The following is a 24,560-nucleotide window of genomic DNA, read 5'->3' on the forward strand; positions in this document are numbered from 1 at the left end:
TTTAAGTGTTCTTTAAGTAATACATGGAAAGCAAAGTTATATTGGTCTCTTATTTTTTTGCTGATCTGAAAAATCATCCGCTCTGCAACCCAAAACCGTGAGTTTTGTGATCTGTTGCACCACTAGTTATAACATTGCAAAAAAACTTTCAATTAACATTGTTGCCAGCAATTACAATCCATGTATGTGTGATAAGGACATTGATTGTGGAAAGAAAGAAAAAACACAAAGAGTAAATGTTTTTCCTTATTAAATCCTCTTTAATATATCTTAAAAAATGGATATACAATCTGAGAAAGAAAAGGAGGATTTAAACTGAGGAACAGACAGACCCTCCCGAGCCCCACAGAGAATTAGGCTAGCTGGACCAGTAAAATAAGGAGTGTGGGGCTAGGAACCAGAGCATGCTAAAAACAAGTCACATGAACCCCTGTCCATTTGAACACACACACACACACTTCTAACATACCTACTGTAAAATACACCACCTCCTGGCCACATACATTTTGCCTCATGCAAACATGTGAATACAATTTTTTAATACAGTGATGACACTGAATCTAACGTTCCAATATGCACACATACAGGCACAAAGCCAGCCCAGGCAAAGCGAAGCAACAAACCCACACACTCAAAGATCTACATATCTCTCAGAAACACACACACACACACACACACACACACACACACACACACACACACACACACACACACACACACACACACACACACACAGAGAGGGGGACATTCAGACACATGAGGACATGCATACAGAGGAGACCCCACTCACTTGCCTCAAAACAGAGAACTCTCATACACAACCTAGCAGAGAAGAGAGCCCTCGTATTCCCTTTACCTCCATGGGGGCAGAGGAGAATGCATGAGGGTGGTGGGGCCTAAGAGAGTGGAAGGAGAAACGTCAGGATGGAGGGATGGAGCAAGACAGACAGACTATCAGAGGCACAGTGCCCTCTACGCTTGGCTTCCCCAGAGGTCAGGGGAGCTGAGATAAGGTCAAGGTTCAGGTGTGGTGGTAGAACTTGTACTGTGGTACAGCTTGAGTCTTTTCCTAGGAGCTTGATCTGGACAGTGTTACAGTGTGTCTGGGGCACCGGTAAATTGTGTTCCCCCTGTGGATGAGTGAACAGAACAGACAGGAAGTGGGCGTGTCTGAAGTGGTACCCTATTCCCTATGTAGTGCACTACTTCTGTCCAGGGCCTATAGGGCTCTTGTTAAAAGTAGGGTAATATAAAGGTGTGCCATTTCAGACGTATGCAGAGTGAAGTGGACAACAGAATGGGGACTGACTGGGTCGGTGGCACTTGTCATTCACATGCTGTCTGATGAGGTGGGTGTGGGCGGAGGAGTGCAGGCCTTGAATGAGTGACATAACAGAGATGTTGTTTTTCCAGCTGTGTGTGTTTCTGTGTGGCTGGGTGGGTGTGCATGCACAACCAAGTGCTGTGTGTTGTGAGTAACTAGTTGAGTGCGTTTGCTTTGCAATGTGTGTGAAGGGATTCTGTGTGTGTGTGTGTGTGTGTGTGTGCGCATTTTCTTTGCAACCAGACATGGCAGGCACTAGAACTGAGAAACACTAACAGATAATCTTTCTCTTTGATTCGTCAATTCTTAAATAACAGCTAAGTGGATTGGTTAAATCCCGGGTCCTCACTGCCACATGCGCTCACTATTATTGGCTCAGACACACAGAGAGGCCCCGTCATTGGACAATCCCTGCGGTGACGCAGCATGATTACTCTAGGCCACTCAGGGCAATTAAAGCATAATCCCTCAAACTTTTAAAAAACAATTTTTCTTGTAAATCTTTTTTTCTTTCTTTCAGCGTCATTGTATTGCAGTCAGGGCGTGTCAGCAATGTGCAGCGGTTGGTTGGTTGACGAGACGTTAGGGGGCGGGGTTCAGCTGCGCAGTCGAAGAAAGGGGGGGTTGCAGGCAGCCGGCGCAGCTGACGCAGTCATCATCTGGCATAGTGCTTGATGTAATCTTGAACCTTATTTCGGAAATCCTCCTAGAACAAGACACACAAACAACATCAGTGAGCTTTTCTGGATCTACTGTATATCCTTGTTTAATTTTTTTACAAACATCTTACCTCCAACTGCTCTGAAAATCTTTAGGCCAATATACAGTGTGTTCATCAGTTTAAATGACTGAGCGAGACATTCAACAACAATGCAGTAAGCTGTATCAGGGGTTGATGGCAGTGATACAGTGGGATGAAAACATTACCAACAAACCCTGCGCACTTCCTGTCAAGCAAAACATGATACGACCACTGAGGGCACGGCTACAACAAGAGCTATGAAAACATTACCAGCAGAGCGTCCGTCCGGCCAGGGAATACGGTCCCCATTGCCAGACTGTGGAGATGGAGGTAGATTCGGAGGGCCATGCTGCACTGCTAAAGCTCTGGCTCCGGGTAAACAGACTCCAACAACAAGATGCCTGAGAGGAACCCAGGAGGGCTCAGGATTCCTCAATTAGCTCTGCTGGCCTGTTGTTCTGTACCCAGTACCAGGCTGTAAATAACCCTAGTCTACAGGGAGTCTGGAGGAACACAGCGAACAACCCATCTTTGCCTGTCTGTGACAACCTCGGTTTCCCCAGCCGGTGTATACACAGTATCTGGGCCTAATTGATCCTTCTGAATGGTATGGAACACTATAGTGCAGTACCGCCACTACAGAACTGGGGAGTTAAAGCTTGGGCCAGAGTGTATATGTGTGTGTGTGTGTGTGTGTGTGTGTGAGAGAGAGAGTGTGTACTCTGTGCGTACAGTTTAAATGAAATAAAGTCAAATGAAATTAATTCCCATGAGCCTGTCTGGGGACAGTTAGATGATTGAGAGGAGAAATGGAGCCAGGTTGGCATGGCAGCGTACGTAGCGGCACAGGTGGCAGGAGGAGCTCAAGGCGATTGATATCCTTGGCTCTGTTTGTCTCTCCTGGGTCAGCTTGCCCCCTGCCCTTTACCTTTTCCAGGGCCAGCTTTATTAAACCACACCAGCTCAGGTCATGCACAGCACAGCACAATTCTGAGAGCAACAACAAACGCATCCAACAAAAGCCTATTTTCTTCTCTTCTCATTAGTGGTCCAGGATTTGGGTTCGATTGGGAATTGATGAGGGTAGAAGGGGGAGGAGTCCACTAAAAGACCACACAGCCCTGGTATCAGGAGCCAAGGCAAGTGAAAGAAGCAACTGTAAACTCTCCTCCAATCTGCACAGGGACATCCCATTGACATAAACGCATTATTTACCCATCAAGCTCCAGTTTCACAGATGCACGTTTCCCAAGATAGGATTAATTCCTTTGAGAATAAGCTCAGATAGAGGCTTGGTCAGGGCTGGAAAAGGCCAGAAGAGTCTCAGACAACAACAACAATGTCAACCATGCCAACAACAACTTCTGGAGATAAGCGCGAGACATAATGCTTTAAAATGGTGAGGACTTAAGGACAATGTGTGTGGCCGACTTACAATTGACAATTTAGTCATTTAGCAGACGATCTTATCCAGAGAGACTTACAATTAGTACAAGACTTAGTTCCTAGCATGCCATCTAAAAGAGCCTGTGCCTGCTACTCAATAGCTTACTTTACCCACAGGGAAAAACAATTAGCTCTACAGATCTCGCTCTCTGTCTGACATTGCATGAAAGCTTGTATGTAAATGGGGATGAATATCACAATCAGACAGCTGGTTAGTAACCTGCTTTTTGAATCTTAATCCATCCTACTGGGTCTCTACAGTCCAGAGGGCAGATGAAAGCCAGAGGGCAGATGACCTGGGGGGTAGATTATGACGTTGATCTTCTGTGAAACTCCAAGGACGTGGGGAGGACAGAGACAGACACTGATATGAAGGAGGAAAGCAGTGCGGAAACCAACCAAACAAAGCCTGTAGTTGAAGCAGACACTGACTGACGGACTAGTGTTAGCGGCCATCCATTAGTGAACTGAACCATGTAACCTTTCCTACTGAATTAGCTCACATCCTCCCAGCAGGCAGGTACACCAGTGTTCCAAACACCTCTTCTGTTCAAAACACCTCTTCAAGAGGTAAATGAATTAATGCAAATGGCTGTACTTCGCCTTGGGTGGAATGTGCTCCAGCTTTACAGTCAGGCTATAGCAACAGCGCAAAGAAAACATCACTACGTTAAAGAGCCCTCAGCACAGCTAGGCAGACAGAACAGACTTAGGACGAACAGTTAGAACAGGGAGCCCGGAACACTCCAAGCTGAGACCTTGGGGATTCAACTGCTGCCCCCCCCCCCACACATACACTTTACATAACTCTGCAGCCTTGCTAAATATTTTGGCAGCGAGCTGAGCGCAGCACAGAGCTTGAAATAGCCCCCCCTACGTAGTTCTGCATATTAATCTGCCCCATTATAACAATCTGAAGGGTTTGTGGTCGTGTGGGCCTTACCTTTCTTCCCTGGCTAAAAGCGTTTTGATATACCTCTGTATGCAGAATGTTACAAAGAAACAGATATTTGGGGGGAGATTTATATTAGGTTATACTACGACATGACATAACACAACATAACAATGGAGATGAATGATGACATCCAGAACAGTTCTTTGACAAACAAGTCAATGTCCTCAAACAAATTCAAAAGTAAAAGTGCAGATATACTCAACCTAGTCCTGCAGATTTATAAACCATTTTCCACAGGGAATAGGTCAAAACTACATACTGTCCCTCCCCTGCTACAGCGAATACAGGAAAAGAGACAAGTTGAATTTCCTGTCAGATCGCATCAATGTCACTGTTTTGACTCCCAGGGACACGTCTATTACACACGACTGGCAGAGATGACATGCACTCTGAAACCCTCAGTCACTCTTTGGTTTGGCCATTCAGATGCTTTCAGAAACCAAACTGACCAATCAATGGACTTCAGTAACCCTGTGACATGATTTGTAACACCAAACAAGGTTACTTCAGAACACAGGGCTGCATGGCTCCTCTCCTCCATGTCCTTTACATTTACATAGTCATTTAGCAGACACTCTTATCCAGAGTGACTTACAGTTAGTGCATTCATCTAAAGATTGCTAGGTGGGGCAACCACAATGCTTAGACACTACTGTGTAGGGACAGCACCTAAAGTGCTAGACCAGCTGCACACACCACCACTGCTACAGGTAGGGTAGGAGCAGCAGTCAAGCTATGTAAAAGGCAATCACATCCCCTGAACACCAACTCAGCAGACGCTGGTCAGGGTAGACCGCAGGGGTGGGAGGGCGGAAGGGGTGGAGTGGTAGAAAACGAGACCTCCTGATGGCACTCATCTCGCACTCTATCACTTCGAATCCCCCTCTTCCTCTTTCCTCCCCATCAGGACTAGGGATAGAACATTTCAGAGCCCTCTGGCTCACCTGGTAACGTGATCAGTTTGCACCGATTCAGGTCAGATCACGTCAGGTAGAACTAGCGCTGAAGGTGGCCCACAGCCAGCAAGGTGTTACAAATACAAGATAGTCTGACAGAAGATCACACAGAGGCCAGATGAGCTAGTGATTTCAAAGAATTATTGACAGAAAGAAAGTTGACAAAACTACAACATTTCCATACCGTCAAAGTTTTCACTTCACAAAACTGACATGGTCTATACTAAGCGTTAAAGATCACCGTGGTTCAACCATCCAGAACCATGTAGAGCCAGACCCAGTCACGTGGATGCTGGGTTGTTTTCACGTGCAAACAAACAGCCAGTTGATTGGCTATTGATCCAGTGTGAGACAGATTGTTAGCACAGTAAAGATACTGGTCCTGGGGTGGTTGGAGAGCCATAGATCTGCATTAGGATGCAGTCAGAAGACCACAGGGTCCCTCAAGAGAGCATTATGCAAGGCCTTCGTTAAGCTTTCGGACTGGGAATCAATGGTGCAGTATGGCTGACCATGCTAGAATACCTGAGTGACTAATCATATCAGTCAAAATGTGGCTGTTAGTTTGCTGTGGCCAACCTTAAATCTACCATTTTCTGTGGCATTGCAATAGTTAATGTGACGTCGAAAAGTATTTGGACAGTGACACATTTGTTGTTGTTTTGGCTCTGTACTCCAGCAATTTGGATTTAAAATGATACAATGACTAGGTTGTAGTAGAGATGATCAGCTTTAATTTGAGGTTATTGTCATCTACATCAGGATCAAAATACAGTACTTTTGTACATAGTCCCCCCCATTTTATGGAAATAAAATCATTAGGACAAATTGAGGTATACAGGGTATTCGGGAAGTATTTAGACCCCTTGACTTTTCCCACGTTGTTACAATACAGCCTTATTCTAAAATGGATTCAATCTTTCTTTTTTCATCAGCAATCTACACACAATACCCCATATTGTTGCAAATGTATAAAAAAATAAAAAATAATCACATTTAGATAAGTATTCAGACCCTTTACTCAGTACTTTGTTAAAGCGATGTTAAAGCGAATCGTGAATAATGAGTGAGAAAGTTAGAGGCACAAAGATCATACCCCCAAGACATGGTAACCTTTTACAATAACAGGGGAGGTCAGCATTTTTGTGGGGGTATGATATTTATGCCTTTCCCACTCATCATGCATTCATGATTATCCGTAATGTTCAGAAACATATTCTTTCCTTATTTACAATAAAAGTGACTAAAATAACACACTACATTATTTACCATTGGACACAACATAATCTGAAACACCTCAAATGGGGGGACTACGTACAAAAAGTGCTGTAATTTCTAAACCGTTATGGATGAAAATACCCTCAAATTAAAGCTGACAGACTGCACTTTAACCTCATATGGTATCATTTCAAATCCAAGGTGCTGGAGTACAGAGCCAAAACAACAAAATGTGCCATTGTCCAAATACATTTGGACCTCACAATGACATGTACCACAATGACATGACAAAGTATAAGTCCAATATGCTTTTGTGTTGCTGACAAAGACATAAGATAAGGTCAAGAAAGTCATCATGCCTGGCTAATCATTGGCCTCTTTAGTTTTAAGGTCAACAGTCAAATGGCAGCCCCGTGTGGGTTCAGTCTGTTCCATCTTCCACAGCACTACTGTACACCCCCCCCTTAACCCCTCCCAGCTGACAATAGAATAACAACGCAGTCAGAGAGCATTGAGCACTGGGGGAGTTCCACTTTAAGCCTACTCTCTCTACGGTTGTTGCTGAACCAACAATAAAGTTGGAAAAAGGTATGTTTCGCAGTAGGAGGTCAGATCCATTTGACTGGGTGGCTGTTGTTTTTCCTACTGTGGGATGGGGATTCTGCAACACCACTGCTGCAACATGACTCCGTTACTATTAAAAGCCCTCGTTTCCTCTCAGAGAGAGAGAGGGAGAGAGAGAGAGTTTGAGGCCAAGCTTCCTGTGACGAGACAGTCAGCTGGGAGACCGCTGCATCAGTATGGTGATTACATGGTCATTTAGCATCAGTATGCTATGTGGCGGACGTGTGAGCCGTGGTTTCCCAGTACCCTCTGACACACATCTCACAGTTCCCTCCGCACAAAGACTTGATGTTCAGTCGGCATGCCACAAAGCTACAGAGTCAGGGGAGACCAAGAAATTGGACACTCCTCACGAATGCCACGGCCCTCACGTCGAGAACCACAAACTGTGGACGTCACACTCGGCAGGGGCTTGCGAGAGGCAGCTGGGACAACTACTGTGCATATCTGTGTTAGTGTGAGGGAGTATGTAGAGTACATGAACCCCTGCTCCTTTGCTTTAAGTTCCTTGGCGTCCACATCACTAAGAATTTAACATGGTCCACACACTCGCATAATCGTGAAGAGGGCATGACAGCGCCTCTTCCCCCTCAGGAGGCTGAAAATATTTGTCATGGTCCCTTGGCTCTTCAAAAAGTTCTACAGCTGCACCATCTCGACTGGCTGCATCACCGCTTGTTATGGCAAATGTACCGTCCTTGACCTCAGTGCTAGAGGGTGGTGCATACAGCCCATTACACCATTGGGGCCGAACTCACTGCCATTATGCTGCAATAGTTTGTGTCGGGGGTCTAGGGTCAGTCTTATGTCTGGAGTATTTCTCCGGTCTTATCCGGTGTCCTGTGTGAATTTAAGTATGCTCCCTCTAATTCTCTCTCTCCTCCCGGAGAACCTGAGCCCTGGGACCATGCCTCAGGACTACCTGGCCTGATGACTCTGCTGTCCCCAGACCACCTGGTCGCGCTGCTGCTCCAGTTTAAACTGTTCTGCCTGAGGCTATGGGACCCTGACCTGTTCACCGGACGTGCTACCTTGTTCTGAACCTGCTGTTTTCGACTCTCTCTCGCACCTGCTGTCTCTAACGCTGAATGCTCGGCTATGAAAAGCCAACTGACATTTACTCCGGAGATGCTGACCTGTTGCACACTACAACCACTGTAATAATAATAATAATTATTATTTGACCCTGTTGGTCACCTATGAACGTTTGAACAGCTTGGCCATGTACTGTTATAACCTCAACCCGGCACAGCCAGAAGACCGGCCACTTCTCAGAGCCTGGTTCCTCTCTAGGTTCCTGCCTTTCTAGAGGTCGACCGATTATGATTTTTCAACGCCGATACCGATTATTGGAGGACCAAAAAAGCAGATACCGATTAATCGGCCGATTATTTATTTATTTGTAATAATGAGAATTACAACAATACTGAATGAACACTTATTTTAACTTAATATAATACATCAATAAAATCAATTAAACATGTTCAATTTGGTTTAAATAATGCAAAAACAAAGTGTTGGAGAAGAAAGTAAAAGTGCAATATGTGCTATGTAAGAAAGCTAACGTTTCAGTTCCTTGCTCAGAACATGAGAACATATGAAAGCTGGTGGTTTTCAATATTCCCAGGTAAGAAGTTTTAGGTTGAAGTTATTATAGGAATTATAGGACTATTTCCCTCTATACCATTTGTATTTCATTAACATTTGACTATTGGATGTTCTTATAGGCACTTTAGTATTGCCAGTGTAACAGTATAGCTTCCGTCCCTCTCCTCGCTCCTCCCTGGGCTCGAACCAGCAACACAATGACAACAGCCACCATCGAAGCAGCGTTACCCATGCAGAGCAAGGGGAACAACTGCTAGAAGGCTCAGAGCGAGTGACGTTTGAAACGCTATTAGCACGCTAACTAGCTAGCCATTTCACTTCGGTTACACCAGCCTCATCTCGGGAGTTGATAGGCTTGAAGTCATAAACAGTGCAATGCCTGACGCACAACGAAGAGCTGCTGGCAAAACGCATCTGTTTCTGCCTACCAACGCTCAGTCAGATATATATGCTGCTGCTACTCTGTTCTTTATTTTTAATGTTATTATTATCGATCCTTGATGCATAGTCACTTTACACTTTATATAATATAATATAACATATATATATATATTATATAATATAATATATATTTATATATATATATAATATATCAAAATGGCCAGAAACAAAGAACTTTCATCTGAAACTCATCAGTCAATTCTTGTTCTGAGAAATGAAGGCTATTCCATGTGAGAAATTGCCAAGAAACTGAAGATTTCGTACAACGCTTTGTACTACTCCCTTCACAGAACAGTGCAAACTGGCTCTAACCAGAATAGAAAGAGGACTGGGAGGCCCCGGTGCACAAGTACATTAGAGTGTCTAGTTTGTGATACAGACGCCTCACAAGTCCGCAACTGACAGCTTCATTAAATAGTACCCGTAAAACACCATTCTCAACGTCAACAGTGAAGAGGCGACTCCGGGATGCTGGCCTTCTAGGCAGAGTTCCTCTGTCCAGTGTCTGTGTTCTTTAGCCAATCTTAATCTGTTCTTTTTATTGGCCAGTCTGAGATATGGCTTTTTCTTTGCAACTCTGCCTAGAAGGCCAGCATCCCGGAGTCGCCTCTTCACTGTTGACATTGACTGGTGTTTTGCTGGTACTATTTCATGTCAAAGTGGAATTATGTTTTTAGAGATTTTTACAAATTAAAAATGAAACTCTGAAATATCTTGAATCAATAAGTATTCAACCCCTTTGTTATGGGAAGTCAAAAGTTCAGGAGTAGATATTTGCTTAACAAGTAGCATAATAAGTTGCATGGACTCTATGTGCAATAATAGCGTTCATCATGATTTTTGAATGACTACCTTTTCTGTACCCCACACATACAATTATCTGTAAGGTTGAGAAGTGAATTTCAAACAGATTCAACCACAAAGAGCAAGGATGTTTTCCAATGCCTCGCAAAGGGCAACATTTAAACAAATAAAAAGGTAGATATTGAATATCCCTTTGAACATGGTGAAGTTATTAATTACACTTTGGATGGTGTATCAATCACCCAGTCACTACAAAGATAGACTTCCTTCCTAACTCAGTGGCTGGAGGGGAAGGAAACCTCTCAGGGATTTCTCCATGAGGCCAATGGTGACTTTAAAACAGTTACAGAGTTTAATGGCTGTGATAGGAGAAAACTGAGGATGAATCAACAAAAGAAGGAAGCTTGTACAGAGTAAAAATATTCCACAACATGCATCCTGTTTGCAATAAGGAACTAAAGTAATACTGCAAAAAATTTGGCGAAGCAAGTACATTTTTGGGGCAAAAACTCTATATTTTCAAGCATAGTGGTGGCTGAATCATGTTATGGGTTATGCTTGTAATCATTAAGGACTGGGGAGTTACAGGAGAAAAAATAAACCTTTCAGCAGGACAATAACCTAAAACACATGGCCAAATATACACTGGAATTGTTTACCAATAGTGGCCTAGTTACTGTTTTGAGTTAAATCAGCTTGAAAATCTATGGCAAGATTTGAAAATGGCTGTCTAACAATGCTCAACAACCAACTTGACAAGAATAATGCTAAAATATTTTACAATTCAGGAGTGCAAAGCTCTTAGGGACTTTACCCAGAAAGACTGTCATCACTGCCAAAGGTGATTCTAACATGTATTAACTCAGGGGTGTGAATATTTATGTAAATGACCTATTTCTGTCATTATGGCATATTGTGTGTAGATGGGTGAGATTTTTATTTATTTTGAATACATTTTTAAATCAGGCTGTAATACTGAAAGCACTGTAGGTACAGTGATACTATCAAGGGGAACCTGTTACAGTAGTGTATTAATGGCAACTTAACTAAAGGTGGTCTGACACAGTGCTTCCTAAACTGTGGGTTATATAATCACACCACTATTGATTTAATTAAAATGTTGAGCATAAGAACACAGCATTTGCCATGTCACAATGCGTACAATTCCCGGAAATTAATGTAAAGACATCAACATTTTCTCTCATCTCCACAGCAAAATGTATAGAATTGCAGGGAATTCGCATTAAAACAACATCCTCTCTCCGCTGATTATATTTTTTTACTTATTATTTGGTCTGTTGATGTTTTTTCACCGCTCAACCATTGGTCTCGACTCAAAAGGCAGCTCAATTGTTGGGTCACGAAGCAAAAACATTTGGGAACCACTGTTCTAACACAAGAGGACTTCTTTCTCCCTTCCTTCCTTTTATTCTAACTCACCTTTGCAACAAAAAAACATCCCAGTGTAGTTAAAAGGCAGTGACATGTTTCCCTGAGTGTTTGGAAGCCCACTGTGTCTACTACTCTCTCTGTAATTGGTCGGAAAGGATCCTATGAACAACAACCAGGCGTCTGCATACTAGGTTTGGTTTGCTCCTAGCAGAACTTGGCAAGGCAAAGTGAACGTCTGTGCCTCTCATAGTAACTAAAATACCCTTTGTTTGGAAAAAATAAATAAAGGTCCCTCGAAACGCCATAGCCAGTACACACTTCATCAAAATTATAAATCTGTAATTATTATAAGAAAGAGGAAAAGGAGAAGGGAAAGGAGGAGAAGGAAAGGGAGGAGAAGGAAAAGAAGAAGGGAGGAGAAAGAAGGAGGAGAAAGAGGAGGAGAAAGAAGGAGAAGGAGATAAGAAAAATAACGAAAAGAAAAAAAGAAGAAGGAAGACGAAAAAGCAGAATGAAAAGGAGGACGGAAGGAAGAAGACTGAAGGAGGAGAGATTACTAGAAGTTTTCAATTTTACCTGTGGATTCATTGTCGTAGTAGAGAACACACAATTTTATGTGTGACTCAAAATTCTACAAAGACCCAGGAAAAAAAGACATTGTGCATTTCAGGTAAAATAACAACCCAATGTTTATATCCCAGGACAAATTAGCTAGCAACAGCAAGCTAGCTAAATGTCCATGAATGTTTCATGTGTTTCGACTTGTCCCCAAATTAATATAGTTGGTTCACAGTTCGTTTTGATATTTCAACCTACGTGTCCTGATCGCGTCTGGTGTAGACGGACAAAATTAACAATGCGCGCGTGACCGGTGAAATCAGCATGTTAGAAGGAACACGGCTCTGGCCTGAAGAGACCAGAGGAAACCATCCATTGAAATCAATACTTCCTGTAGGTGTTGCCTCATCTCCTCTCCAACATTAGTTTGGCCTATTCCGTTCACTTACTTTCTCTGGCCTCTTTTCCTCTGGTTTATGTTCCGCTAGCCCAGTCTGGGTTTTTGGACGGGGCTTGGGGTGTTGGTGTGTGAAACCAACCAGTGACCATATTAGACTCCACTCTACACAGGCGAAGAGGGTGCGCTGAAGACTGTGCAGATATCGACCCGCTGCGAGTGGCAAACAGTAATGAGGCATCAGGCATGATCTTAAATGTAAACCATAGCCCTGCTGTTGACATACTAAGTTGCTCTTGCTCTCTGAAGTTTAGCATACACTGTCTGTCTGGGGACTGGGGAGTACTGCAAGCCCCAGCCGAGCACCACTTGGGAGGGAGTGTGAGAGGTCCCAGAGAGGTCTGTCTCCTGCCGGGCATGGATAGCCCAGACAGAATGAGACATAGCGTGAATCACAAATGGCACCCAATTCTCTATATAGGGCACTACTTAGACACACAGTGAGACAGACTACACAGTACACAGTACCCAATGATTGTGAACGAAGTGGTCATTAGTGAGTTCTACAGAATAGCCCCACATTCCACTTCTAGAGCTTTCAGACCTTCTAAACACGTCCTACTTACTGCTGCCCATGTAAGGTTATGGACAGGACATAGGGAAGATGACCTCCCTCCAGGTGGGCTGGTTGGTGTCGTTACCTTATCGCGCAGATGATGCTCGGCCGCGTCGATGTTCAATGGGTCATCGAAGTTCAGTAGATCCTGAATGAAATGAAAGAGAAAATGAGCTTGAGTCAGCAAAAGTTTACTAAAAACAGTTTCAGATAAACTAAAACCCGCTAACCCAGATGAAAACAACAAACGTAACAGTATCAGACAACATTTGCCTGACTAACAGCCACTGGCAGTATGCAATGTCCCCCTGGATTTAAGTTAAAAGACAAAGTAGTGTAATTAGCCGGTTGCCGTAGAGACGGCGTGCGTGGCGGGCGAGGCGCGGTGTGTTATTAAGGAGATAAAAATGGCGGCTAGGCCTGTGTGTAGAGCACCTCACTTCCTGATTAAGAGCTAAGCCTCAGGGCATGACTGAGCATCAGGCTGCATCATCATTGTGGGAAGCAGCCAGGAGAGGAGCGAAAGAGATGCTATCAACCCAATCAACCAAGCAACAACAGTCGCTTACAGGAACACTTAACACGCTCATTCTCCTTACCTACCTGCTTTCTCCTCAATGTTCACAGAAAATGCTTGGGGAATTGCTCATAAAAACGGGTTTGTATGGTTTTATAAATAAAATAGATAGGCTTTACAGTAACAACTCAGTCTATACCTGTTGTCATAAGCATAGAAACACATTTTAACATACAATGCTTTTGGAAAGTATTCAGACCCCTTGACTTTTTTCACATTTTGTTAAGTTAGCCTTATTCTAAAATGGATGAAATTGTTTTTTTTCTCCCCTCATCAATCTACACACAATAGTACATAATAACAAAAACAGTTTTTTAGAATTTTGTGCAAAAAAATCAAATAAAACTGAAATATCACATTTACATAAGTATTCAGACCCTTTACTTAGTACTTTGTTGAACCACCTTTGGCAGTGATTACAGCCTCGACTTTTCTTGGGTATGACGCTACAAGCTTGGCACAGCTGTATTTGGGGGGGTTTCTCGCATTCTTCTCTGTAGATCCTCTCAAGCTCTGTCAAGTTGGATGGGGAGCAATGCTGTACAACTATTTTCAGGTCTCTCCAGTGATGTGCGATCAGGCTCTAACTGGGCCACTCAAGGACATTGAGACTTGTCCCGAAGCCACTCCTGCGTTGTCTTGGCGGTGTGCTTAGGGTCGTTGTCCTGCTGGAAGGTGAACCTTCGCTCCAGTCTGAGGTCCTAAGCACACTGGAGCAGGTTTTCATCATCTCTCTGTACTTTGCTCCTTTCATATTTCCCCTCAATCCTGACTAGTCTCCCAGTCCCTGCCGCTGAAAAACATCCCCGCAGCATGATGCTGCCACCACCATGCTTCACCGTAGGGATTGTGCCAGGTTTCAACCAGATGTGACGCTTGGCATTCAGGATAAAGAGTTCAATCTTGGTTTCATCAGACCAGAGAATCTTGGGGCAGCAGATAGCCTAGTGGTTAGAGCATTGGGCCAGTAACCGAAAGGTAGCTAGATCGAATCCCCGAGCTGAAAAGGTAAAAATATGTATTTCTGCCCCTGAAAAAGGCAGTTATTAACCCACTCTTCCTAGGCCATCATTGTAAATAAGAACTTGTTCTTAAATGACTTGTCTAGTTAAAGAAACGTTAAATAAATAAATACAAAACCTTCAGAGTCTTTAGGTGCCTTTTGGCAAACTCCAAGCAGGCTGTCATTCACTGTAGAGTGGCTTCCGTCTGTCCACCCTACCATAAAGTGCTGCAGAGATGGTTATCATTCTGGAAGGTTCCCCCATTTTCACAAAGGAACTCTAGAGCTCTGTCAGAGTGACCTCCCTGATCAAGGCCCTTCTCCTCCGATTGCTCAGTTTGGCTGGGCAGCCAGCTCTAGGAAGAGTTTTGGTGGTTCCATACTTCTTCCATTTAAGAATTATGGAGGCCACTGTGTTCTTGGGGACCTTCAATGCTGCAGAAATATTTTGGTACCCTTTCCCAGATCTGTGCCTCGACACAATCCTGTTTCGGAGCTCTGCGGACAATTCATTTGACCTCATAGCTTGGTTTTTGCTCTGATAACTGTGGGACAATATATTATAGACAGGTGTGTGCCTTTCCAAGTCATGTCCAATATATTGAATATACTACAGGTGGACTCCAAGTTGTAGAAACACCTCAAGGATGATCAATGGAAACAGGATGAACTTGAGCTCAATTTCGAGTCTCATGAGCTCAATTTCAAGTCCCACAGCAAAGGGTCTGAATACTTATGTAAATAAGGTATTTGTTTATTTATTTTAATAAATGTGCAAAAATGTCCCCCAAACAATTCCGTATTGTCATTATGAGGTAATGTGTGTAGATTGCTGAGGATTTTTAATTTATTTTTTACTTAATCCATTTTAGAATAAGGCTGTAACGTAACAAAAAATTGGGGAAAAGTCAAGGGGTCTGAATACATTCCGAAGGTACTGTAGATGTCAAATGGTTTTGATTTAAAAAAAGGTACTTACGGTAAACAAGGAGTTCAATCCCCAGACTACATCCTGAAAGATACAGAAGCAACAGACAAAACATCAGCAGACATCCATAGATCATCATAGTTGTATGTCCCATTAAAAGTCAAACTAAAACTTGTCAGTAATAACCAGGCCAATCGGCGAAAAAATTTTGAGCCAACAAATTAACACAAACAAAATCGTTGAATGCCCTAATTGGATATCATCAGATTAGTTCTATTGTATCTAATGAAGATGGAACATTTTCTGATTATGCAAGTGGTTTGCCTCTGGGAACGTATTAGGCAAATATCCTTGATGATTAAAACACCGAAGAACGGTATGATGGGTATTCATTAACATATATATTTTGAGGACATAAAAAAAGAGAAGAAAAAAAGAGGACACTGGCTCTTTTAATTGAGCGTCTCCGTCTTTGCAAAGGGTGTGTTAATTCATGAATCATTAAACATAATGAGATGTCGACGGGCGACGTGTAAACAATTACCCTTACAAAATAGCTCTTAATGTATTAATGTATGCTAGCTTCACTTAGAGGACGTCAGTGTGGACATTCAACTCTATTCCCCTGTCAACTGATAATGCCATAGACTTGTGCCACATGGAGGTTTAATACGTATTGACACATTCTGGAGAATAAACTAACTGATGGGGGGGGGGGGGGGGGGGGGGGGGGGGGGGGGACAACATGTTTTTGTTTTCTATTTAGTTGTCAGTTGGCTATGAGCTGAGATTTGTGAGGAAAATAATGATCCAAAGTCCTGTCCAGTTCCAAACGTATTTGTTTGAGTAACAGGGTTAAAATGAGGACACTCCTCAGGGAATTAAAGGGTCAAATATAGTGTACTCCACAGGGAGTCATAAGGTTAAATCAAGTAGACCCCACAGGGAGTGATGTACGGGATCAATATCAAGCCAAATGTATTGTGAACACACAGCATGCATTTTGTATGTGTGTATCATGATCTGTACAAATTAGTAGCAATGCACAAATGTAAATCACTATCCACAAACAAACACCTTTTGATTTGTATTTGTAAATCGATATATTGCATTCCCCAAAAAAGTATACCTGCAGATATGCAGGTCATTTCCAAGGGTCTTAATTAAAATGACTGGCATAAAGATTTGCTCATAGGAGAGATATGCGCAAACATGACAGATATGGCAAACCTGCAAATCCATATTTGGAAGCGCTTAGGTCACCTGACTTTTGGCAGGAATTTAACAACAAGAAAATGAATGTTCTCACGCGTAGAAAGGGACTTGAATTCATTGAAAAAGATGTGTACCCGTAGAAGCGATTTCTATAAAATTGCTGGCAGCCTCTCATTTGGCCATGTTGATGCCTGCCTTTCAAGGCTGTAGAAATTATAGTGTGGTAGCCATAATATGTTAACCACTAAGTCCAACGTAAATAATTGAAACCCTAGCCCTATATTACTCTATATTTGCAACACTATTGCGGTGTACAGTTGTATTAGCTCGCCCAAATAGTTGAATTAGCTGGCCTGATTTTTACCGGATTTTTACATTTGTGGATTGGTGCTTATTTGTACAGATCATGATACACAAATGCAAAATGCATGCTGTGTGTTCAATACATTTGGCATGATATTGATGGGGTTAAACCAAAGACAGTCAATGCATTGAAGGGGAGGATGAGAATGAAAGGCTCATTAGAACAAAGAAACACTACTGTTAATGGATACCAACCCTAACAGCGATTTCTAATGGTAGTAACTACACATTGTTTTCTGCGAGGCATATATCTGCTTTTCAAAGGCGATGGGCCCAATTTGCTCTTATCACTTTGCCATTTCATTATAAAACAAAGGATGGTGCCATCCAAAAGCAGAAGACAATTGATTGCAAGTGAAGAAATAAAACGTACTTGGAATAAAAACTCATATTTTCCTGGGCTGTGATGCAAACTGCAGTGCTGGCAGAGACCATGTTTGACAGTTGGTGGATTTGCATTTAAATGAAATATAGTCAATACCTTTCTCTACAGGACCTGCCCTCTATTTTAATGATCTTATATTTCCATACGGTTGATCCCCCATCTGGGATATTTTTTTATAACAAGATCCAGCTCTTGACCTTGAAACAACTACTGTGCATAATTAGCCTGATGTTTAAATGCCTTACAAATATCCGACTTGATTCTAAAGCAGGATCCACAGCTTGATGTAGACCATGATAAATAACAATACACAGAAGTAGTGGCCTATGACTTGTTACCAATGCACCGCCCATCAGATAGTCTACCGTATCCGTTTAGAATGATGAATAAGAGAACCAACAACACACATTAACAAATAGGAAGACAGTCACCAGTCATTGCTCTTCCTCTGTTCCTGTTATTTCTAAGGTGATATCCTACAGGGAAACTAACCCGCACTAACAAAGTGATAAGGATAACATAACCACTTGCATAAGCCAAAGGAGTCTATTTTCAGTGAATAGTGAGACCGTGGGAGAAATTGTGGAGGAGGAAGAACCGAGGTTATGAAAGAGAAATGAGAGCACTTTATATTGGCAGAAGTAAGTGTTGGGCATGTGAGTGGTGAATAGGATGGATAGACAAATTAGGAAAAACTATTTTTGCCAGGCAGGCTGTCGCTCCAAAATAAGTCAAGTATGCTGTCTTTGTGTGTGAGATAGGCATACACACACATTTAGCTTTGTTTATCTATTTGCACAGATGTTGTGCGTCTGAGTGACTGTGCTCGTGTGTACAGTCAGTGGTGTAAAGTACTTAAGTTAAACTACTTTTAAATACTACTTAAGTCGTTTTTTTGGGGTATCTATAATTAACCATTTATATTTTTGACGACTTTTACTCCACTACATTCCTAAAGAAAATAATGTACCTTTTACTCCTTACATTTTCCCTGGCACCCAAAAGTACTTGTTTAAGGACAGGAAAATGGTCTAATTCACACAGTAATCAAGAGAACATCCCATGTCAGCCCTGCTGCCTCTGATTTGGCAGACTCACTAAACACAAATGCTTTGTTTATAAATTATGTCTTAGTGTTGAACTGTGCCCCCTGGCTATCCGTAAATATAAAATAAATAAAATAAAATCGTGTTGTCTGGTTTGCTTAATATTAGACATTTAAAATTATTTATACTTTTACTTTTGATACTTAAGTACATTTAAAATACTTTTAGACTTTTACTCAAATAGTAATTTACTACAACTTGATCGGAGTCCACCTGTGCTAAATCCAATTTATTGGATATGATTTGGAAAGGCACACACATAAGGTCCCATGGTTGACAGTGCATGTCAGAGCAAAAACTAAGCCACGAGGTCGAAGGAATTGTCCGTAGAGCTCTGAGACAGGATTGTGTCGTGGCACAGCTCTGGGGAAGGGTACTAAAAAAAAGTATTGAAAGTCCAAGAACACAGTGGTATACATCAGTCTTAAATGGAAGAAGTTTGGAACCACCAAGACTCTTCCTAGAGCTGGCAGCCCGGCCAAAATGAGCACTTGGGGGAGAAGGGCCTTGGTCAGGGAGGTGACCAAGAACCCAATGGTCACTCTGACAGAGCTCCAAAGTTCCTATGTGGAGATGGGACAACCTTCTAGAATGACAACCATCTCTGCAGCACTCCACCAATAAGGCCTTTATGGTAGAGTGGCGAAACGGAAGCCACTCCTCAGTAAAAGGCACATGACAGTCCACTTGGAATTTGCCAAAAGGCACCTAAAGGACTCTGACCATGAGAAACAAGAACCTCTGGTCGGATGAAACCAAGATTGAACTCTTTGGCCTCAATTCCAAGCGTCATGTCTGGAGGAAACCTGGCACCATCCCTACGGTGAAGCATGGTGGTGGCAGCATCATGCTGTGGGGATGTTTTTCAGCAGCAGGGACTGGGAGACTAGTCACGATCAAGGGAAATATTAACAGAGCAAAGTACAGAGAGATCCTTGATGAAGTCCTGAGTGCTCTGGAGCAGGTTCTCAGACTGGGGCCAAGGTTCACCAACGACCCTAAGCACACAACCAAGACAACGCAGTGGGTTTGGGACAAGACTCAATGTCCTTGATTGGCCCAGCCAGAGCCCAGACTTGAATCTGATCAAACATCTCTGAGAGACCTGAAAATTGCTGTTCAGCGATGCTCCCCATCCAAAAGCGATTCAACAAAGTACTGAGTAAAGGGTCTGCATACTTATGTAAACGTGATATCAGTTTATGTTAAATACATGTAAAAAAAAATATAATGTTTTTGCTTTGTCATGATTGGGTATTGTGTGTAGATCGAGGGGGAAAAACAATTGAATTCATTTTAGAACAAGGCTGTAATGTAACACAATGTGTAAAAGGTCAAGGGTCAAATGCACTGTACTTAAGTATTCACACCCCTGTGCTATGACACTCCAAATTGAGCACAAGTGCCTCCAATTTCCTTTTATCATCATTGAGATGTCACTACAACTTGATTTGAGTCCACTGGTGGCCAATTCAATTGTTTGGACATGAGAAAACACAATACAAGCTCCCACAGCTGACAGTGCATGTCAGAGCAGAAACTATACCATGATGTCCAAGGAACTGTCCATAGATCTCTGAGGGAAGGGTATAAAACTATTTCTAGTGTTGAAGGTTTCCCAAGAGCACAGTGGTCTCCATCATTGGGAAAAAGAAAAAAAAAATGGAACTACGCAGACCTGCCTAGACCTGGCTGTAAGGCCAAACTGAGCAACCAGGCAAGAAGGACCTCAAGAACCCAATGACCATTCTGACAGAACTACAGAGTTTCTTGGCTGAGATGGGAGAAACTGCCAGAAGGTCAACAATCTCCACAGCTCTTTACCAACCTGGGGCCGGATTCACAAAACCTTGTTAAGAAGACATTTCTTCTTAACTGCCATTTTTTCACAAGTCTATGGTTAAGAAGAAAGTTAAGCAAAGTTGCTATTTCTCAATAAAGTTATTGGAAATGTTCTTAAGGTTTATCCTAAGTTTCTTCCTAAGAAAAAAGTTAAGAAATGGGATCTTAAAAAGAATGCTTTAGGATTTCTTCTTGGAAATGTACTTAACTTTAGGACAACTAAACCCTTGTCATGAGACAAATGGATACCTTTGTAACCATTAACGTTTTCTTGTGCCACAGACACAGTTGGTTACCGGATATTTAAATACAGCAAGAACACAAATTATCTCGATAGCTAGTAATTAACAATATTCTACAAGTGTTAAATAGCTAGTGCTATCTCGTCAATTTGCAAAGAAAACTTGGCTAACGTTAAAGTCGTTAGCTATTTTGGCTATAATGTCTTTACACGTCAGCTAACTAACTTACCAGTCGCGCAGTCCCTCTACCACCATTGTCATGATGGACATCATCTTCTCTTCCAGCTGGTCCACATGAATGGTCTGTCAGCTCCCTTCTTCTTAGCAGCCGACTTGATGTCGGACCACTTCTTTATTACTGTCCCTTGCCATACCCCTGACGGCAGAGACAGACTCACACCCATCCTTTCTTTTTGGTCTCTGCAGTGACCCCGCAGTTATCAAGTCTCCCCAACAGCAACCTTTTCCTGGCTGCTATTTCCTCCACCATCACTTCAAAAATCTTTTCTTTGTTATCCATTTTGGATTTTGACATAGCTAGTCTGACAGCTATAATGTGTGAAAAATAACCAAATCCAATCATTCCTGTCACATAGGGTTATTTATTGGTTTCAAGCACATCACCAACGTCAATGCCACATAAGATATTGACGAAGTTCCTAAAAAAAATTCCTAAGAACATTTTGAGGTATTGCATTTACGAACTCTTATGAACTTCTTATGTTTTTTCATAAGTAATGTTTTGTGAATCCGGCCCCTGGGCTTCATTGGAGAGTGCCAGACGGAAGCCACTCCTGAGAAAAAAGGCACGACAGTACACCAGGAGTTTGCAAAAAGGCACGTGAAAGACTTCAACTATAAGGCAAAAGATTATGTGGTCTGATGAAAGAAAAATTGAACTATTTGGCCTGAATGCAAAGCGCTATATATCTGGAAGAAAAAAACCCAGACACAGCTCATTACATGTCAAACACCATCCCTACCGTGAAGCATGGTGGTGGCAGCATCATGCTATGGGGATGCTTTCCAGAGGCAGGGACTCTGAGACTGGTCAGGATAGTGTTGGCAATGAATGGAGCCAAATGCAGGCAAATTCTTGAGGAGAAGCTGCTTCAGAGTGCAAATGACAATAGACTGGGCCCAAGATTTACGTTCCAAGAAGATAATGACCCCAAACATACAGCCAAAGCAACGCTAGAATGGCTTCAGAACAAGAATAAGAAAGTTCTTGAGCGGCCCAGACAAAGCCCAGACTTGAATCCAATTGAAAATCCGTGGAAAGACTTGAAGATTGCTGTTCCCAGGAGCTCACCATCTAATTGAACAGAGCTTGAGAAAATCTGCAAGGAAGAATGAGAAGAAAAAAAATCCCCAAATACAGATGCGCAAAGCTGATAAAAACATACTAAAAGCCGCCTAAGGTGCTTCTGCCAAGAAATTACTCAGGGGTGTAATTACTTATGTAAATGAGATAGACCTATTTCCTTTTCAATATATTTACAAACATTTCTAAAAACATGTTTTTACTTTGTCATTGTGGGGTATTGTGTGTAGATAGAAACATTTAATCCATTTTGAATTCAGGCTGTAACAACATAATGTGGAATAAGTCAAGGGGTATGAATACTTTCGGAAGGCACTGTGTGTGTGTGTGTGTGTGTGTGTGTGTGTGTGTGTGTGTGTGTGTGTGTGTGTGTGTGCTGCCTGGTCGAGGAGGGGAAAGGTGACAGTAGCTGCGTGGGTTGGAGCTGTGCTGCACAGGAGAGGTGACAGCGAAGAGGGACAGTGTCACCCTCTCCACAACACAACACACTTATCATAGAGAATGCCCCAGGCCAACTTCTACAATACAAAAAAAGCTTTCAGTTTTTTTTACCTGCTCTTTTCTAGAATTAGTTTGATCTTCATTTAAACAACCTGGTAGGACTGCAAAATAACAATATACACTTCTGTCTACTGCAACTACCTGATAAAAGGTGTATGTCGCTCTAGTGAAATCAATCTCTCATCATTCTTTAGCACACATGAGGGGGAGTACAAGGCAGTGGTCAAGGGTAAAACTCTCACCAAACACAATCAAGACCCTCTCACTCACACACCCTACTCTCTTTACAGTGTGTAGGCTGGATTAATCAGAGGATTTTCTTTTTTACCCCAGTCTGTTATTAGACGTTTGAGTTCCGGGTCACAGAACAAAGTCAAATCTCACAGTAGACTACAGATTCAGAGAGAGGGCCAGTGATCCATACTGTATTGATTGGTGGGGGACAGTAGGAGAGGCTGGGAGAGTGGTGCAGAGAGTAGCAGGAAAAAGTGCTGGACAGAGGGAGATAGCAGGGTGCTCAACAGAGGTATAAACTCCCAAACAGTGCACCTGAGGCTAGGGTTAGGACGTACTGTATGGATGAACAGTCTGAGGGCTTTATTATACAAAATCTGGTAACCTGGATGTTCCAAAACAACCCTTGCTTGGATTAATCTACCCAACAAGACAGTGTTAGTGCGTGTGTGTGTGTGTCATCCAGCACCCCCTCTTTCCCCCACAGTGGTTAAAACAGTCAGGTGCAGTCCTCTCATACACTCTCAGTGCTCATCGACAAGGGACAGAGGATATTGGCCTGTCAAAGACTAGGGATGTGACAAATGTACAATTTGTCTTAACATTTAAACTGCCTTTTTTTTTCTGTTTAACTCATAAGACTCTCGTAAGCCTCGTCTAAGCAGGGGGATGTGGGGTTATACTAAGCTATATGGAATTGTTTTAAGAAGGTCATACCAAAGATAATTTTGCTATTTGATTTGGAATTTTAAGACCCCGTGAAGTTAAAAACAGTTTGGACACACCTACTCATTCAAGGGTTTTTCTTTATTTGTACAATTTCCTACATTGTAGAATAATGGTGAAGACGTCAAAACTATGAAATAACACATTTGGAATCATGTGTTAACCATAAAAAGTGTTGAACAAATCAAAATATATTTTAGATTCTTCAAAGTAGCCACCCTTGGTCTTGATGACAGCTTTGCACACTCTTTTGACAGAGGCCTGGGGCCGTTCTAGAGCAAAACAACCGACATGTACGTGTTTGTGAGAGTCTCTCACCTTTCCACAAAGGGGTCATATTAGTGTGTTGACCAAACTGTTCGGATGCTATAGATAGAAGTTGGCAGATCAGCTGTACCGAGTCCCGAGACACTTGTGGGGGTCGTAGAGCAAAAACTGCAAAAACCATTGTGTTCGTGAGAGTCTCGCCCATAGAGGGGTCAATAGAGGGATCGTAATATTTTGTAGGCCAAACCATTCAGATGCTACAGACGATTTTGACAAACACCATTCTAGCTCGGTCACTTTTCACTGCCGACGCGGAAGCGCGTTACATCCAATGCAAAAAAACATCATAGGGATTGATTTATTATGGCGATTAGATTTCCGCGGGGGCGTGGACATTGATGTTAGGGGGTTAAAAAGATAAATCATAAAATGACATGTGAATTCACAATGCAGATCACAATTCAATCTACTGCAGTCCTGGCTACCAAACAGCTGCTGCCCCCCATCCACTCAGCAATGATGGTGATTAATGATGCTTTTGGGTTCTCTGCTGCCTCTCCTCCATGTTCTCAATGGTCAGTAACATGGGACTTCATGCCCCACTTCTCATCAATGTGATGGCTCGTTGCAGTGCAGCGTGTTCATAGACGTCCAACAATCTGTTATGGTGTTTGAGAGCTCGCACTTTGTACTTGCAGACCAATCATAGTACAATTTCTCCACCCGGGACATCACGTAGCATCTTGTAGTCTGGTTCTAGATATGC

General features: G+C 42.5%; 1 protein-coding gene across 5 annotated transcripts in view; it reads right to left on the minus strand.

The window, feature by feature from the left end:
- Positions 1 to 235: 235 nt before the first annotated feature.
- LOC109867638 (NEDD8-conjugating enzyme UBE2F) overlaps positions 236 to 24,560 on the minus strand; it is an 84,920-nt gene continuing 60,595 nt past the window's right edge. For all 5 annotated transcript variants that reach the window (XM_020456913.2, XM_020456928.2, XM_031796329.1 and 2 more), the window contains 3 exons: positions 15,641 to 15,673; positions 13,167 to 13,229; positions 236 to 2,030 (listed from right to left, as the gene is read on the minus strand). In XM_020456913.2, the coding sequence (XP_020312502.1) occupies positions 1,980 to 2,030; positions 13,167 to 13,229; positions 15,641 to 15,673 (147 nt within the window). In that variant the 3' untranslated portion in view covers positions 236 to 1,979. The remainder of the gene's footprint in view (positions 2,031 to 13,166; positions 13,230 to 15,640; positions 15,674 to 24,560) is intronic.

This window comes from Oncorhynchus kisutch, linkage group LG2 (genome assembly GCF_002021735.2).
Source record: "Oncorhynchus kisutch isolate 150728-3 linkage group LG2, Okis_V2, whole genome shotgun sequence".
NCBI classification, from domain to species: Eukaryota; Metazoa; Chordata; class Actinopteri; order Salmoniformes; family Salmonidae; genus Oncorhynchus; species Oncorhynchus kisutch.